Below are 19167 nucleotides of genomic sequence, written 5' to 3' on the forward strand. Positions count from 1 at the left end.
GTTACAGTTATATAATAGGAAAATGGCCAAAATTAGGTGAAAAGTTTTGATCTCATTTGGAACAGGTGATACAAGACTTCATTTCCTTTTTTTTTAATATTTGCTATCTCTTAAATATGATATCTGGAAGATTTGTAGGTCTTTCCTGATTTGCAAGATAGCAATGTCATGTACCTAGGATGCTCTCTGACTGGCTGCTTTTCTTTTCCTCAAGGCAACATATGTGTTCTTAAAAGCTGCAATTTTGAGTATGCTTCCAGAGGAAGATGTAGTAGCAACTAAAGAAGATGTGGTAGCTTTATTTAGGTAAGCAAGACACTATTTCTATAACAAAGATCCTGAATGAATAGAGGAACACACAAATACTTTCTTTTTCCCTTAGTGGTCTTCATGCTTCACCTTCATATTTCTTTAATTTATCTGATTTGATACAGAAACTCTTAAAAAAATATATTTAAGGGTCAAAATGTCATCCTTTTAGCAAGACTTTGCAGATATGCCAGTGTAATTGGGAATCTTGAGAACACATGGTTTTTTGTTTTGTTATTGGGGCTTTGCTACTGCATTTTGAACACAGTTCCCTCAAATGGTATTGTTAGCTAAAGATGTTTACTGTTATAAATCAAAGGTATTTTGTGATCAGAAAAACTTAAGAATATAACACAATATAACATACCCTTAGTTTTCATTAGTGTGCCAAAGATTCTGAGAAGCTCTGCTATGAAGTAATCAGTTTAACTTTGTTTAGACCAGTGTCCGTCCATCCATCCATCCATCCATCCATCCATTCATCTGTAACCTTTATGTTGAGCACCTATTGTATGAACACTACTGTGTTAAGTGCTGAATAAACAGGCATGGATCCTGTCCTTGTGCAGTTCATAATCTTGTAGTGGAACTAGACATCAGTGAAATAATCACCCAGTAAATGCAAAATTATAACACATGACTGATTTTTCTCCTCCTACTTGTCTCACCATTCCTTCTTGGTATCTTTGTAAGCTCATCCTACTTCCATCTATTAAAAGTTGATGCTTTTGATTTCAAAGGTCAGTCTTAGAACCTCAACCTTAGGAAATCCGATTCAAGCCAAATTTAAATCCCTAGTACAGACCTTGTGACTGAGCTCCAGACCCATACATCTAGCTCCCGTTTACCACCTTCACTTAGATATGTCAAAGCATTGAAAACTCACCACATCCAGTCTTCCCTAGCAAACCTGGTGTTCTTTCCTCTCTCAGTGACTGGGACTACCAGTTAGCAAGGCGGAAACCTACAATACTTGCATCACCAACACTACCCACTGTCCCTCCGTTCCCCAGTGGGAGGAGGGGTATGGATAAGAGCACAGAGGGAATGATAGTTGAGATGAGGTCTGAAGGTGGCATGGGAGCTGCTGGGGCAGTGGGGAGTTGTGGTGGTAACAGTTTCAGACCAAGGGAACAGCATTTGAGAGGATGCTGTTGCAGGAAGGAGCACTGCACATTAGAAGAACTAAGACAAAGCTGATACGTGACAGGACGTGATGCTACATTTTATGTATAGGTCAAAGGAAAATTAACATCCAGGATTGCTCAAAATATGTCTCATAGAACACAGAATTCCTTTTAAAAATAAGACAGAGTCTCCAGCCGTACCACCCTGAATGTGCCCGATCTTGTCTGATGTCAGAAGCTAAGCAGGGTCGGGGCTGGTTGGTGCCTGGATGGAAGAGCGCCTGGGAATACCGAGTGCTGTAGGCTTAAAAAAAAATAAGGCAAAATGTGTTTTAGGGACACAGAGCTCATTGGTATCCCGAGCGGGAGTTGATAAGGTAACAGAACAGAGGTAGAGACCAGACTGGGATTGGCTGAAGAGTGAATGAGATACAAAGAAATGAAGAGAGTTGAGCATAAATAACATCCCTGGATAACTTTGACTATGAAGGGGAAGAGATGGAGAGAGAGTGAGTTGGAGGGAGATGTAGTATCAAAGAATATCTTAATGGGAGAGATCTGAGCATTCTCAAAAACCACTGGGAAGGATCCTTTGGAGAAAGAGAAGTTAGACATATAAGCGAGAAATGGTATAAGCGAGAAATGTGATACCTGATATTTGCAAGGCTCTTGAGAATGCAAGAGGAGATAGAATCCAAAGCACTGATGGCAGGACTGGCTTTATCTAGAGGGAGGACCAGGTCCTCTATTGTACGGGAGGGAAGAAGTCCAGAACAGGTGCGGAGGCATGCAAGCTCGTGTGTGGTAGCGTGAGATGGAGGGCTTCCTCCCTCACAGCTTCTGTTTTTCTTTATGAAGTAAGAGGCAGGGCTCTCTGTTGAGAGTGAAAGAGAAAGGAGTGGGCTGGAGGTCTGAGGAGGATGAAGAATATTGGAAATCATTGCTGTAGAGAGTGGGACAGTGAGGTGGTGAGAGAAACACAGGAGGGGGAATGGCAGGCAGTGCCAGGGCTCGTTCGAGGTTGGTGTTGATGAATTTACAGTGATACCAACTTGTTCTCAGTGCAGGTGCAGGGAGGATGGATACTGAGCTTCATCCGGATGAGTGCAACGACTAAGCATTAGCAAGGGAGTCTAGGACATGAGCCAGAGCATGCTGCAGTAAAGATTGCCTGCCTGGCAGTCTAGGCAGGAGTGTGGAGGGATGGGGAAAGAAGGAGACTGCCGAGCTGGGAGAAAGTTGAAAGGCAAGAGGACTGAAAGTCTTAGTAGAACAGCCAAGGTAGAATGAGGAGAGTGGTGTTCAAAGGGTGGTGTGCTTGAATTTGTGCTTTGAGGTCAAAAAGTTACAGGTGATGAAGTGGTCTAAGGTGTGACTGTAGGGGTGGGTGGCTGTGGTGGAAAGGAGGAGGTGACCGCTGGTGATGAGGAAGTTAAGGAACGGAGAAGCCCAACTGCGTTCTTCAAACATAATTGATGACAAATACTTTTTTTAAAAAAATTATTTATTTATTTATTTTTGGCTGCGTTGGGTCTCCGTTGCCGTGCACGGGCTTTCTCTAGTTGCGGTGCGCGGGCTTCTCATCGCGGTGGCTTCTCTTGTTGCGGAGCACGGTCTCTAGGTGTGCGGGCTTCAGTAGTTGTGGCACGTGAGCTCAGTAGTTGTGGCTTGTGGGCTCTAGAGTGCAGGCTCAGTAGTTGTGGTGCACGGGCTTAGTTGCTCTGCGGCATGTGGGATCTTCCAGTACCAGGGCTCGAACCCATGTCCCCTGCATTGGCAGGCAGATGCTTAACCACTGTGCCACCAGGGAAGCCCACACTTTTAAGTGGAATACTATAGTCTGTGACCACATTATGAGAAATAATGGCCTGGCTGAACCCTCTGACAAATCTGTCAGAACAAATTTGAAGGTATGACCAGGACTACTTTTTCATGCTTTTAGAGAAGCTCTTTTTAGCAAAAGGACCATGTATACTAATAGAATCAACATCAGTGGAAGCCATGTAGATTAATGCCACCTCTTACTGGTAGAATGTATTGCCTCATTTCACACAAACAACAAATGGAATGGAATATTAAGATACATTGGGATCTTTTACATCCACGCTTCCTGTGCTTCAAAGTAAATTTTCTCCATATCAAAATAATTTCTTTGAAATATGTAACCAATCTTATTTTCAGGAGAAAGCTTGAGGTCTGCTGCATGTGTGATAGCATCTAATTTGTTGGGATGATGAGAGGAGAGTCCCCAAAATGAATGTTCTCTTCATACAGACTCTGTGATCCTTAAATGCCAAGGTTTCATGTCCACTGCATGCTTCTGACCCCTTCCCTCAACTCCCACCTCACATTTCCACTGCCTCTTCCACTGATGTTAATTCACAGTAATGATGGGCATTCTGATTTAAAAGCCATAGCCCTTTGTACACCTGAAAATAATATAATGTCATATGTCAATTATACCTCAATTAAAAAAATCCATATTCCCAAATTGTGCCCAGAAATAATGTAACACAAGCTTGTCTTCATACTGGAATGTTTTTTCCTCTTATTGCATCGTTTTCTTTCAGTATAGTTGGATATCTCCCTAAATTTCTTCTTGGCAACGTGTTTGGTGCATTTGCAAAGTTATGTATAAGAAAGTGCCCTAGGAACATGTAGCCTCACCGTCCTATTCTCACTTTTATGTGCTTGTGAATTTTATAATTGGAATTTCTTAGAATTTTGAGAGAAAGGTTGTAAACATGGTATATGTTCTTAGTTGATTATTTTCAAAATCACCTATGCTTTGCAAACATTTTCTCAAATTATACATGAATTGACGGCTATCTTTTGAGCCACATTACTTTACAGATCTGTGTCATACTTGCAGAAAGGAATAGGAGATGTACCGGTATACCTTATTCCCTCTCTCGGAAGTATCCACAATGTAAATACTTTGGACTTTTTCCTGCTTACTTATGGAAATTGCCAATTTTATATCTAGATTTCCTTGACTCTGTTTGATAGGCTAGGACACTTGCTAAGTTAACTAGAAAGAAATACGTGTCGGGCTTCCCTGGTGGCGCAGTGGTTGAGAGTCCGCCTGCCAATGCAGGGGACGCGGGTTCGAGCCCTGGTCTGGGAGGATCCCGCATGCCGCGGAGCGACTGGGCCCGTGAGCCACAATTGCTGAGCCTGCGCGTCTGGAGCCTGTGCTCTGCCACAGGAGAGGCCGCGATAGTGAGGGGCCCGTGCACCGCGATGGGGAGTGGGCCCCGCTTGCCGCAGCTGGAGAGGGCCCTCGCACAGAGACGAGGACCCAACACAGCCAAAAATAAATAAATAAATTTATTTTAAAAAAAAGAAATACGTGTCAATCACTGGTTCTCAAACTTGTGCGTGCATCAGAATCCTCTGGAGGACTCATTGAAGTCCAGATTGCTGGGCCCCAGCTCTAGAGCTGCTGATTTAATAGGTCTGGGGTGGAGCCTGCAAATTTGCATTTCCAACAGGTTTCCAGGTGATGCTGATGCCACCGGTCTAGGGAGCGCAGCGTGACAAGGACAGGTGTAAATAATGTATGTGTTCTTAACGACCTTTCACTGGGGCTGGGGCTTTTCACAGACAGGTGGATGGCTTGAAGCAGAGAATTGCTGGGAAATCGATCCCTACTGAGAAGTTTGCTGTGAGGAAGGCTCGACGTTACTCTCCCTCGTTGCCCGCACCCGTGAAGCTCATCTTGCCTGCCCTGGTATCTGCCTTTATTTTATTTACTGTTTGCATCCTAGAAATAAATTGTCTATTCACAGTGGCAGGGAGAACATCTAACTTTTGTTGTGAAGTTCGCTCAATTAAAAACCATTGTGTTTGTAAGGTGAACATTTATGGATAAATTATTAATGAGTAATAAAAAGTATAGCAGATGTTTTTTGACTGATTGGTATGTTCTAGGAATTTTGATAAAGGCTATTTATAAAATATATCATTTAATTCTTACAGTAACTCTATGAGGGGAGTTTCTCTTTGTAGCCTCATTTGACAAGTAAGGAAATTCAGGCAGAGAGAGGTGAGTTGACTTAATTGAAATTGAGTTGAATTATAATGCAAGCCACATATGTAACTCTACCTTTTCTAGTAGCCACATTAAAAATCAAAAGGTAAAAAATTGAAAAGTAAAAGGGCACATGATAATCATTTTGAGAGTATTGGTTTAACCCAGTTTAGGCAACATTTTGTCATTTGAGCATGTAATCTCTAAAAACTTATTCATGAGATTTCGCATTCTTGCATATTGTACTCATCCATTGAAATCTGGTGTGTGTTCTATGCTTAGAGTGCGTCTCAGTTTGAACCAGTCGCATTGCTCCAGAGCCATAAGTGGCTGGTGGCTGCTTTGCCCTGCCCAGCGCTAGAGCTCACGTTCTTGATCGGTATGCCATTTAGGCTAGACTTTGTGAAAAGCATAATTTCAACTTAAGTTGTCTTAATGAAGACTTTTTTTTAAAGTACCGAATATATCAAATTATGATGACTCTTTGGGGCTTTAGTTTTGTGTAGGTAGTCACATAGCACAGGAAAGCTGTTTAGTGCAAGCTCACACCTGCTGTCCTCCTTTGGGGGTTCATGATTTTTTTTTTTTTTTGATTCCAGAGTTTTTTCAGTTATCCCCCTTTAACAGTTATTTAGTTTCCAGTTTTTACTACTACAAACAAGCTACAATTACTATTCTTTCATATCTCTCTTTTTGTACCTGGGCATAAAATTGTCTGGGAGAGATGTCTAGAAATGGAATTCTGAGTTGAAGGGCATATGCATTTAATACTTTGACATTGCCAGTTTGCCCTCCAGAAAGGCTGTACCAATTTAAATTCCTACCAACAGTGTTTTACTGTTTACATGTGCAGTTGAGCATCTTTTCACATGCTTGTTCATTTTTATTTCTTGTTTTGTGAATTGTTGTTCGTATACTTCCCTGATTTCATCGGGTTTTTTATTATTTTATCATTGATATAGAAGCTCTTTAAATATTCTGTGAGAAAGAAAACTGCAGCCCCTCACAGGCATCAGTTGGGAGCTAGCCTGCACCTAGTACCTTGACCCAGGTTTTCCCAACTTAGTCTCGGAGAACACCACCCTCAGACTGGGTTGTTCTGTGCCTGTGATGGAATGAGATAAAAATATGACCACTCTGGGGACTTCTCTGGTGGCGCAGTGGTTAAGAATCTGCCTGCCAATGCAGGGGACACAGGTTCGAGCCCTGGTCTGGGAAGATCCTACATGCCGTGGAGCAACTAAGCCCGTGTGCCACAACTACTGAAGCCCGCAGGCCTAGAGCCCATGAGCCACAACTACTGAAGCCCGTGCGCCTAGAGCCTGTGCTCCACAACAAGAGAAGCCACCGCAGTGAGAAGCCCGCGCGCCACAATGAAGAGTAGCCCCCGCCCGCCACAACTAGAGAAAGCCCGCCGGCAGCAACAAAGACCCAACACAGCCATAAATAAATAAATAGATAGATAGATAAATAAACAGATAAATTTAATAAAAAAATATACCATCACTCTGTAATCATATCTGAACACAGATAAAAATAAGAACACCATGCAAATCACAAAAAATGACCAAACATCCCCCTTTCCCAGCTAACGTGGGAGCCTGATGCTGTTTTACCAATGACAGCTTTCAGCTCCATTTCTGCTTCATTTCTATCTAGTGATTTGTGCTGGGAAATTTTTTTCTTTCTGTGTCACAGAACTTCCCTGAAATTTTTGTAGAGCACCATAGTCCTTTCTCTGCCCTAGAACTTAGATGCTTGTGTGTACATGATGATGTATAGCTTGCTCTGATTACTAAGGGTCTTAAGGAAGGTTAACTCAGAGCACTTATTTCTCCAGGGCTAAGGGTGTAAGAATTGGCTTGAATTTGTGGTGACTAGGAATTTTACCAAAATCCTATATGTCATAAAATGGCAAGGTCAGGTATGAGCGTTCCTTCTTCTGACAGAATATTCCTTCGATAAAAGCAACATTTAAAAACATCATCATCAGTTAAAATAAATGTTCGGTTAGTTATTGAATTGAACTCTTACTCTATTAGCAATTAGAAGCTAGATGTAAAACAAAAGGTAGTGTTGTTATCTTAGTTTTCAGTACCATAGTGTAAAGATGACTTTGCTGCCACTCCAATGTATTTTCCTCATTTCTACTGCTTCCCTGTAAGAGGCTGTTCAAACAATATCTCTATAATATTTTAACATTCATTTATTTCCAAGAAGATTCTAATTACCCTGGTTATTTCATACCTTTCAAAATATGAACTGCACTACTAGGAAGATTAGAAAAATATTTTCAAGCAAGAGCACATTTGCTTTTGGTCCAAAAAAAAAAATTCTCATCTGTTTGCCTATTAAGTGTAATTTGCAATGAGAAATCATTAGTTTACATTTTTAGGGGCTGTCATTCTGCCGTATGGCCTTTAAATGAATGCATTTTCTGCATATTGGATTGCATTACCGGACTGTCACATGTTTTTAATGGTATAAAAGAACCTGAGCCAGGTAAAATATTTCCTATGTTCATTTTCAGTGATGTCCTTGGAGACATTTTATATAAACAGTTGGCAGATATTGAAAAATGTTTCCCTTTACTTAAGTGTAACAGCAAAAATCTATATTAAATAGAATTGTTCATAGTATCATTTTAAAATATTATATTTATTTCTGTATCTGTAATCCATTATCTTCCAAAAGGATTGGATACCAGTAGATGCTTAATAAATACTTGTTAAATGAATGAGTAAATTAATTTTTCAGTAAAAACACAATATACTATATATATATATATATATATATATATATATATAGAATACTTTGCAGTATAAAAGGCAAAAAGCATTAAATAAAGTGAGAAAAGGGGAAATTAAATCACTAAATTCCAAATGAGGAAAGCTAAGGAAAATGATCTCTAAATGTTGTCTTGAGATCACTAGCAACTGAGGCAAAACACACATATGTAGTTTTGTTGTTGTAAAGAACATTGAATAACCTCACATAATTGCGAATGGTTTCTCATTTTTCCTCATTAGGAAATGATGTATGTTTGGAATGGTTTTCCACTAGTGAGCAAAAGAAAAGATCTTTCTGAAAATCTGTTGGTAACTGTTGAAAAGGCTGAGGCAGCTCTACAAAGTGAAAGTAAGTATGAAAAGTAAGAGCCTGGAAATCTTTACCGTTGCCCCTCTCCTGTCCTTTCCCTGTGCACATAAGCCCGTGTTAATTTGTGTGCATGATGAGGACAAAAGAGCTTGAGCCGCAGGTGTCTGGGTGATTGCAATCAAGATGGAGAAAAGATACCTGATACAACATGGATGAGCCTTGGGGACGTTAGGCTCAGTGAAAGAAGCCAGCTGCAAAAGAAAACAGAGTGAGAGATATAATTTACATAAAATATGGAGGATAGATCAGTCTGTAAAGACAGAAAGCAGATTAATGGTTGCCTAGGGATGGAGAACTGGGGGTGTGTGAAAGCTAAAGGTTATGGCATTTGGTTTTGGGGGTGATGAAAATATTCTAAAATTGATTCTGGTGATGGTTCACACCTCTGTAATATACTCACAACCAGTGAATTGCATACTTTAAATGGGTGAATTGTATGTTATGGGAATTTTATCTTAAGGCTGTTAAAAAAACAAAGATGAAGAAGAGAGTTGAGTTTTAGAGCAGCTCAAGGGAAATGTATACTGGTTTTAGTTGGTTGTGATTCTTTCCATGCCTCATTTTTGCTCTCTAATGACTACTGTGTTTTTACAGACACAGAGAATTGTTTGTTTTCAAGTTGAAATCTTGTCACAATTTGATGTTTTTACTCATTACTTTGGTTGTACTGGAGGTCCCTTTCCAGTGTACTGGAAGCTCTATTTACTAGAAGCAGCTGGCATAGTAGGAGGAAAATCAGCTGGTCTGGGCTTATAGTTCCACTCCTGCAGCTGTGAGGCTCTGGGAAGCATACCTCATCCCATACCCAGGAGGGCCTCTGATTTCTTTTAAAATGGGTGTGGTGTTGGACCAGATGATACCCAGGGTTTTCTTGCTCTGACATTATCTAGTTCTCTGTCATAAATAGAGGCTTTAACTTTTGCTAAACAATACCGTAAGTGATAGCTTTTGTTGTATTCCTTATCAACCCCCAGATCATTTAGGTATTATTCCAAGATAATGGTCTTATCCTCTCGAATGTTCTAATCACAGAAGTAAAGCAAAAATTGCTGGGATGATAAACATTGTAAAGGGCATAAAAATTCAAGAATAGCCAGGAAAAATTCTAACAGGTAACTAATTTTCCTTAGCTGGAAGAAAATGGGCACCGAAGGAGTACCAGCTCCATATGCAGTATACTCCCCACGTGGGGGATGAAATATTGACTGCGACTCCGGGGATGAGCACCTCATTTGGGTTATTTATTTATTTAATTTTTTTTGGTAGTATAGTTGCTTTACAATGTTGTGTTAGTTTCTGCTGCTGTACAGCAAAGTGAATCAGCTATACGTATACATATATCCCCTCTTTTTTGGTTTTCCTTCCCATTTAGGTTACCACAGAGCACTGAGTAGAGTTCCCTGTGCTATAACAGTGGATCATTTTTTACTTCAACCACAGTATGGGGCTGAAATGTTTAATGACATTTCTCTTTACAATTACTTTTCAAAAATTAAACGCGTAATGACATTTGATAGATGTGTTACCGAGTCCAAGCTCACTCTGCTCGACACACGACAGGCCAATGAATCGGAGACGAGGTGCCGAGGCAAAGGAATATGACTTTATTCGGAAAGCCGGCAGACCGAGAAGATGGCAGACTAGCGTCTCAGAAAAACCATCTTATCGGGGTCTGGATGCCAGTTTCTTTTATAGAATCAGCGAGGGAGAGGTGGTGAGGAAGTAAAGTAAAAGGGCCACCAGTCTTGCAAAACTCCTGGAATGACCAGCCTGGGGAGGGGATGTGTTAGTTTCTTTTTTCTTGCAGCCAGTCACAGGTGGGCAGGGTTCCCTGAGGCAGGCCATTATGTATGATTATAATAACAAAAGCAACGAAAAGCAAAGGTTAAAGTCAAAGAAACAGATCCAACAGACAGTCCGTTTTAGCTCTTCCCTGTTACAGATGTAGGTGAAAAAAGTCACCCATATTTTTCCTGCTATGCACAATTAATTTAGAATTTCTGTGTATACCATCCTAGCTTTATTTTTTTTTAATTTATTTTATTTTTTTTATTTTTGGCTGCGTTGGGTCTTCGTTGCTGCGTGCAGGTTTTCTCTAGTTACGGTGGCGGATTCTTAACCACTATGCCACCAGGGAAGCCCCATCTTAGCTTTATTTTTATAGTTACAATCATAGTGTACCTGGACATACTCTAGCCTAGTTTTTTTCATTTATTATATCGTAAACTTTTTTTTCCATTGAGATATAATTGACATATAACACTATATTAATTTCAGGTGTACAGCATAATGATTTGATATTTATATACATTGTAAAATGATCACCACAGTAAGTCTAGTTAATATCTGTCACCGTACATCGTTACAAAATTTTTTTTCTTGAGCACTTTTAAGATCTACTCTCAGCAACTTTCAAATATGCAATAGAGTATTAACTATAGTTACCATGCTGTATACTATATTCCATGACTTAACTTATTTTATAACTGGGAGTTTGTACCTTTTGACCTCTTCATATATTTCACCCACCCCTCAACTCCTCGCCCCTGGCAACCAATCTGTTACCTGTATCTATGAGGTTTTTTCTTTTTTTCTTTTTAGATTTCACATAGAAGTGAGATCATATGGTGTTTGTCTTTCTCTGTCTGACTTTTGTTCACTTAGCATAATATCCTCAAGGTCCTTCCTGTTGTTGCAAATGGCAAAATTTGATTCTTTCTTATGGCTGAATGTTCTATTATATATATATAACACATTTTCTTTATCCATTCATCCATTGATGGACACTTAGGTTGTTTCCATGCTTGGCTGTTGTAATAATGCTGCAATGAACATGAGGGTGTATATATCTTTTCAAGTTAGTATTTGCTTTTCAGATAAATATGCAGAAGTGGGATTGCTGGATCCTATGGTAGTTTATCATAAATGTTTTAATTGTTGCTAAGTAACCCTTATAATAATTTCAAAAGCTTCATGGCATTCCATGGAGATAATATATCATAATTTAATCAACTCTTTCAGAATTGTTGGGCATTTAGGCTGCCTTCCATATTTAAAATAATTGTAGCTTTAGATTCCCACCAATAAGGAGAAGAAATAGAAAAGAATGAAAGCTGAATCAGTGGGCTTATCTGCTAACAAGCTCAAGGTTTCAGGCTGGATAGATAAAGAATGCAGTGGAACTAAGAGCAATGCTGTTCTGAGGCCACAGACCACTGCCCTCCCCACCTCCCCATTAGCCTTCTTGCAAATACAAGCAGGTGATCACAGGGATACCAGGTGAGTGGAATATTCTACTCCACTATTGAAAAACAGTCTTACGAAAAGCTCATCTGTTGATGAAGGGCGAATATGTCACCTTCCCATATTAAAGGCATCATTTTAAATAAAAGAATGATTGTTTCCTTTCCCTTCTTTTTCCTTCCCCTTTTACAGAAAAGTTATAATACTTCAGCTCATTTTGATCTGGAGGTTAGGTAGAGTAGCCAAAATATTGAGGTATTCATCTTCATGGACTGATAATTCCCTTTGATTTCTGGGCACCAGGGAAACGAGTGGATGAGAAGTCTCAAGAAACTGGGACCAAAAGGAGGAACTCAAAGTTTGTACTATTTAACAAAGAACCAAAACAACGTATGTATAAGTACAGACTATATGGACATTTCAGACTTTCTTTGTCTGTGTGTCCTAGATGTTCCATCACTAACATATTTTCTGCATAGTTTCTACTATATAGAGTTATGATAAACCTCCTTACATTTTTTACAATTCTTTTAAATGTTTAATTGTAGGAAAATGTACATAATATAAAATTTACCATATTAACCATTTTTTAAACTGTATGGTACAGTAGTGCTAAGTATATTCACTTGGTTGTGCAACCAGTTTCGAGAACTTTTTCATACCCATTAAACAATAACTCCCCATTTCCCCCTCCCCACAGCTGTGGGCAATTACCATTCTACTTTTCGTTACTATGAATTTGACTATTCTAGAGACTTCGTGTAAGTGGAATCACACAGTATTTTTCTTTTTGTGGCTGCCTTATTTCCCTTATCCTAATGTCCTCCAGGTACATCCATGTTGTAGCACATGTCCGAATTTCCTTTCTTTTTAAGGCTGCATAATATTCCCTTGGATGTTTATACCACAGTTTGTTTATCTATTCATCCATCAATGCATATTTGGTTGCTTCCACTTTTGACAACTGTGAATAATAAATACTTCTATGAATATGGGTATGCAAATATTTTTTTGAGACCCTGCTTTCAGTTCCTTTAGATATATGCCCTAAAGTGCAATTGCTGGATCATACGGCATTTCTATTTTTAGTTTTTTGAGGAATTGTCATCCTGTTGTCTCTAGTGGCTGTACCATTGTACATTCCTACCAACAATGCACAGGATTTCAATTTCTCTACATCCTTGCCAATGCTTGTAATTTTCTATTTTTTTTAATATTTGTTTTGTTTGTTTGTTGGTTGGTTGGTAATAGCCATCCTAATGGGTGTGAGATGATTTTTTTTTACTCTTTTTAATATGGAATAACTTCAAAAAGGAAAAATACTTACTTTGATTTGAGTGGAAACTCAACATAGAGCCCCATCATTTTGAAATGTAACTTAGATGAAACTCCATAAATGTTTTCTTCAAAAAATGAGATTTCACAAAATGTACTTCAGTAAAATGTATTTGGGCTTTTGAATAAATTTACTAGTGTTTATTTTTGTTGAATCAATTTGGCCACTCTTCATTAATTTGTTCCTTTGAACACTCTTAGATTTTCCATACTAGGTATAGCATTGTGACCCGCAGAGAAAACATTGTTCCTGTCATTAAGGGAATTATCTGTGATTAAACCCCACATATTCACAAATCAGATGGAAAAATGAATATGTTTTAAAATAAGTGGGTATGTGAAAACTGGGAGGTAAAGAAAAACCTCTTTTTATTAAGTTAAAACATTTGTAGGGTATTTTTCCCCCAGAAAAGCAGGCTAGCTTGCTTCTTCTGTTTTACTACAAAGATAAGGGTTTTGATGCAGTAGAATAAACTCTAATGTTTGAATGTCTATGCTTTGTAGTATAGACTATTACATACCACCAGGGAGTAAGGGCTTTGTATACAGTCGTACCTCAGTTTCTGCATGGGATCGGTTCCAGGACCCACTGTGGATACCAAAATCCTTGGATACTCAGGTTCCATAGTCCACCCTCTGTATCTGCAGTTTCCGCACCTGTGGATTCAATCAACCGTGGATCCTAGATGTAGCTCCAATCTGGTTGGTTGAATCTGCGGATGTGAAGCCCTCGGATACAGAGCACCCACACTGTTAAGAAGCCCTGAGGGACTATTGAGATTTCCTCTATTTGAGTAGGTTCTTCACCCCTTCCCTCTAAATTTATTTTGCCCCTACATTGGTGGGGGAAAAAAATTAAAGGAGTAATATTTGTATCAGACTATGCATGTAAAATGCAATAGAGGTTTAGAAAATCAGGCTGTTCTCCCCATCCATTCCTTTCTCTTTTAATGACATATTGAGATGATAGACTTTGAGAGATATTTAAGCAGGGCTGGTGGGGGAGAAGAGCTCAGACAGACAGACACATTGTACTTTGTACAAACTTGTCTTTGCATGTATTCCTGCTGGGTAAAAAAAAAAACCAAACAAACAAACAAAAACTGGTTTCTTTTCTGAACATCGCTTTTGCTAGATGTTGCACATGAAATTTATGATGATCTCTTCTAGGTCCATGGTTTTACGCAAGATGATTACCTGATTCTATACCCCTACCCCCTTAGGATCTTTTAGTAATTAAGCTCTTATCCTTCAGAGTGAGGGAAAAAATCCACAATTGGAAAATGGAGTGAAGTGGTAAAGCTGAGGTGACTGCAGCCTCCACTAAACACCTCCTTCCCCCCTACACACCCTCGCCACATACACATTATTAGGAAATGAATGTATTTTGGCTTCTCCTACCTTTGGTAAGTGTCTCTAAAGTAAAAGATGGTAGAGGATATAATTGGTGTTCTCCTCTGACGATGCCACAGTTATGAAAGGCTGGTCAGCGATACAAAAGGAGGAATACTGTTTAAAGACAGAAAAGCACTTGGTAGTATGCCTGGAGTCAGTATTTGCTATTAATTCCAATAGTGCTTCACTCGAAATCTGACTAAATTCAACATGTAGCCAGAAGTTGATTCAGTAGTTCTACTTTAACTATTTGTTATAACTAATTTGCTTGGTGAAATTATGTAGCAAGCATAAGAGTTACATAAAAGGGAAAGTGTTACTTTATGGCTCTTCACCTCTAAATCTATTTTCACATTTTTCCTTTGGTGCATATCAACTAGCTTCTAAAAAGTTCAATGTACATACTTTGTAGTTTGGGCCTCAAATTTCCTTTTCCCTAAGCCTACCCTCTGTTTTAAGTTCAGCAGATCTTTTGTGATGCAAGTGTGCTTTGGCAGCATTATTGTGTAATTTTCTTGGGGTGTAAAATGGAAACCATGTGTTGAAATGTTCATCTGTGAACTCTCCCATGAGGTTGAGAGTCATGATAAAGCTTTCACGTTTTAAGGGAAAATAATCATCTGACAGGTAGTGGTCTGAGGAAATAATGGTTTTGCTTTCTAAGGTTTTTGGAGGAACATGGTATTTTTGAATCCATTTTCCATATCCCTAAGTCATGATCTAAATAAAAGTTGTGTGTTTTAATGGTACTTCAACTTTCCATGGTGTTCCTCCGCAAAATTGTCCTTCACTGAGCACCAAAACGGTGAGATAAGACAAACTGTCATAAAATGTGACATAGAACTCAATAGAATGCACAAGTGATACTAAAACTTAGCATCCAGTATGGACCGTAAGGGTTTTGTTCTAGGCCTGGAAAGATATTACTTCTTGAATGGATATTTCAATGAACATCCATGATTAGAAGCATAAATAGATTTTTTTGAGGCAGAGGGGGAATAGTCTTTAATAGGGAAGGTAATGTGGTGGCATTGACATTTGTGATCTTCTTAGTGAATAACCTGTCAGATCTTGGAAGTGAGAGGTGAATATCAGCTATTTTCAGCACCTAGAAGTAAAGTGACCTCCTTTGAGTTGGTTAAGTAACATCCTTAACCTCCCATAGACAAGCAGTTTACTGATTAAAACACCAGCATGTGTTAATGGTGATTTCTGACGTTTATACTGAAAGCAAGAGTATTTCAGTATGAGGGACTCTTAGAGCCTCATTAGTTTGGTTTACTGCCCCTTCCCACCTGTGTTGTCACAGCGTGAAATGTATAAATTATCAGTCTGTCTTGGAGTGATTTGTTAGTTGCACTTAACTTGCAAAAAAAAAACACCCCAAATTCAAAAGTGATAGATGTGAAATGGCAACCTTTGTCAGATAGATGTCACACATGATACGGTTCCTTCTGTTAATATATGTTAGCCTTGGGCTGTAGAAGGTAACGAGTCATTTTCAAAAGGGAAAAAGTCCTGAAAGAAAATCCGCCACATCACCCTCACGCAGTTAAAGGTTTGTGGGGATTTTAGGCGCCTTGCACACTTCAGAACCATTTTGTCTAATTTTATGACATAATTTCTTCCCCAAAAGCACATAACCTGGGAGAACTGATAAGTTGTAAACATAATGATCTGGAGAGGGTGTGCTCCTTCCTGAATTTTCAATGGGGAGAAGGCCATCTGCTTCTCCATATGGAAGCGTTACCCTCTTCTGCTCGAAGCCAGCACAGCTAGGGACCAGAACCACAGGGGGAGGCAGCGTGCTTGCTCACCGCTTTACCTTTCACAGGACGAATAAAGCTCTTGCTTTATTTTCAGTTCAGACTTCCTATAATTATACCTAAGGTCACATAACTCAGAGTATGAGCACCCGAAAAAAAATTTTAAGTGGCTAGAGTGAACCCCTTAATAAAATGGTGTATTAATGTAGTTAGTATTCTTTTCATTTGAAATAGTTTCATTGTATTTTATTTAGTGAGGCATAACAAATGCTACACATATTCTCCTTATTTTTAAATGATCCCTCTGAAACCTAAGAGCTGTTAGTGCTGCCTCTTAAATAGGATTTTTACAAGTATTTTTCTTTCCGTGTGTGAATTGTATGTTTGTTTTGCTTTAAGACTCCAGCGACTACTCTGTAGATGACGAATGCTTAGTGAAGTTGCTGAAAGGATGCTGCCTGAAGAACTTACAGCGGCCTTTGCAAGCGGAATTGTGTTTCAATCACGTTGTCCAAAGGTAAAAGCGGACAGTGAAACCAACTTGAGTGCAAATTGTGGTTTCTGGGGAATCGCTGTGAGAAAGTGATGCTTTTATCTCCCGCTGCTAACCTTTTACTTGGTGTTACCAGAAAGAGAATCCAGTAACGTTTTCTTTATTCTTTGAGAAAACAATTATAACCTAAGTGGAACGTGGCTTTTTGCCTTTCTACCTGGTGTTCAGAGGTGACTTACAAAAGCTAGATTTACAGCCAGGCTGACATGTGACTGTCTAAATTCTGGCAGCAAGGTACAGAACATCTGATACTTTTTTGATTCATGCATTTGTCTGTCATTCATTTATTCCACAGATATTTGAGTACCCACTATGTGCCAGAGACTGTGATCCTGAATCCTAGGGATTCAAAGTTGAGTAAAAAGACTCGCCATCATTGTAATGATAATGTGGCAGGAAAGAACAACTGTGATGAATACTAAAACTGCTTCTCTTTTGGCAAGGGGCATTTTTCTGTAGATGAATGAGTTTTAACCCCCCAATAGCATTGATGATGATGTCCTGCTCCTTTGCTAATTAGAGAGTTGAGTCAAGGTTCTGATGCCTGGCCCTCTTCTCTACATCTGGAGTCACAAATGCAATTACAGGGGCCAGACAAGTAACCTTACTGAATGAGCTCTAATTGATTATTGCTCTGGACAGTGTGGGCCCAGTAACAATAATCACTACAATTTTTTTTTTTTTTTTTTTTGGCTGCGTTGGGTCTTCGTTGATGCTTGCGGGCTTTCTCTAGTTGCAGCGAGCAGGGGCTACTCTTCGTGGCGGTCCGTGAGCTTCTCACTATGGTGGCTTCTCTCGTTGTGGAGCACGGGCTCTAGGTGCACAGGCTTCAGTAGTTATAGCGTGCAGGCTCAGTAGTTGTGACACACAGGCTTAGTTGCTCCGCGGCATGTGGGATCTTCCCGGACCAGGGATCGAACCTGTGTCCCCTGCATTGGCAGGCGGATTCTTAACGACTGTGCCACCAGGGAAGTCCCTACAATTTTTCATTGAAAGCCTGGAATCTGAATTTTGTATAACATGTCCGGATTTTTAAATCTTGGCTCAATTTTTTGGAAACCATTGTGTAAGCCAAATAGATCACAGCCATAGACTGCCGGTTGACATTTTCTGTTCCATATCATGTGCCTTTCCATCCATAGCTACTGATCTGCCTCTTTCTGACTATATATTATGAGAATGTAGGAGGACTGGTGTCCTTATAAGAAGCTGAAAGAGACAATATCTATTTCCCAAATAAGTAATATACAGTCTTTAGTAAACATGTTAAAGAAGTATCCGTTGAGTTCTCTTTTATTGGTGTTTTTATTAGGATCAAAAGGATGACCCATTTGGTCTATTTGTTGTATTTTTTGAATCTCGTAGTGAATTGCTTGCTGGTGTGTTTTATAGTTTTGAATTGTGAGTTCACCTTCAGTGGGGTTTTATCCTGAGACTCCTATGAGGCTAGGATTGAGGAAGAGTCTCTCTCTAAAGTGATTGTGCTTTTATTTCTGCCAGACGCCCAAAAGGCTTTTCCAGGCCAGGACCACCTTCATGTTCATTTCATTGCTCAGAAGTTCTTGGATCATTTGTGCCACATAAATTTGAATTGAAAATTCATGTGAGGGCAGGCCTATTGGTTATTAATTTCCTAAGGGATGTGTCTTCCCCCCTCCCCCCCACCCCTTCGCCTAGACCTCAGGCCAAGGAGCCAACTGCCCCTGTCTTCCTCCTATGCCACGAGTGGGTTTTTCTCATCTGCCCTTTCTCTGGTGGAGCAGAGCCCCAGCTTTATGTAGAGTCTCAGCCCAGGAGCTACATACTGTGTGGACCCAAGGCCTCACCTCCTGTGCGGACACTGAGACACAAAGCCCTGGCTGATTCAGACTGAAACAGACCTAGGAGTGCTTCGGCATCATTCACACACTTAGAGTTCTGGTTTTGTTTTGTTATCAGTTTGAGAGTTTTCCTTATGTCCTTGTGAGTTGAGCTCTGCATTTTAAAGGGTGTTGCTCTTATTTTTTTGAGCGCTTCTAGATGTTTTGTAGTCAGAGAATTTTCATAATACTGCTGAAAACAGAAGTGTTGACCACTTCTTTCTTGACATTTTGAAGCATTATAAGACAGCAGTGCAAAGAGAGTTGAACCTCAGTGAGAAATCAGTGGCATCATTTTCTGAGTGGAGTCATTTCCTGAACACATTCATGTTCAGGAGGGATGATCTTGTCCTTTCTAGGGTTAATCTTTGAAGATCTGCATGCGTTT

At 39.6% G+C, this 19167-nt stretch overlaps 1 protein-coding gene across 3 annotated transcripts in view; it reads left to right on the forward strand.

The window, feature by feature from the left end:
• TTC39B (tetratricopeptide repeat domain 39B) overlaps positions 1-19167 on the forward strand; it is a 138530-nt gene that overhangs the window by 113499 nt on the left and 5864 nt on the right. For all 3 annotated transcript variants that reach the window (XM_059924695.1, XM_059924699.1, XM_059924696.1), the window contains 5 exons: positions 215-306; positions 5043-5169; positions 8499-8607; positions 12175-12261; positions 16767-16884. In XM_059924695.1, coding sequence (XP_059780678.1) covers positions 215-306; positions 5043-5169; positions 8499-8607; positions 12175-12261; positions 16767-16884 — 533 coding nt within the window. The remainder of the gene's footprint in view (positions 1-214; positions 307-5042; positions 5170-8498; positions 8608-12174; positions 12262-16766; positions 16885-19167) is intronic.

The sequence above is a fragment of the Balaenoptera ricei genome, chromosome 6 (genome assembly GCF_028023285.1).
Source record: "Balaenoptera ricei isolate mBalRic1 chromosome 6, mBalRic1.hap2, whole genome shotgun sequence".
Taxonomy (NCBI): Eukaryota; Metazoa; Chordata; class Mammalia; order Artiodactyla; family Balaenopteridae; genus Balaenoptera; species Balaenoptera ricei.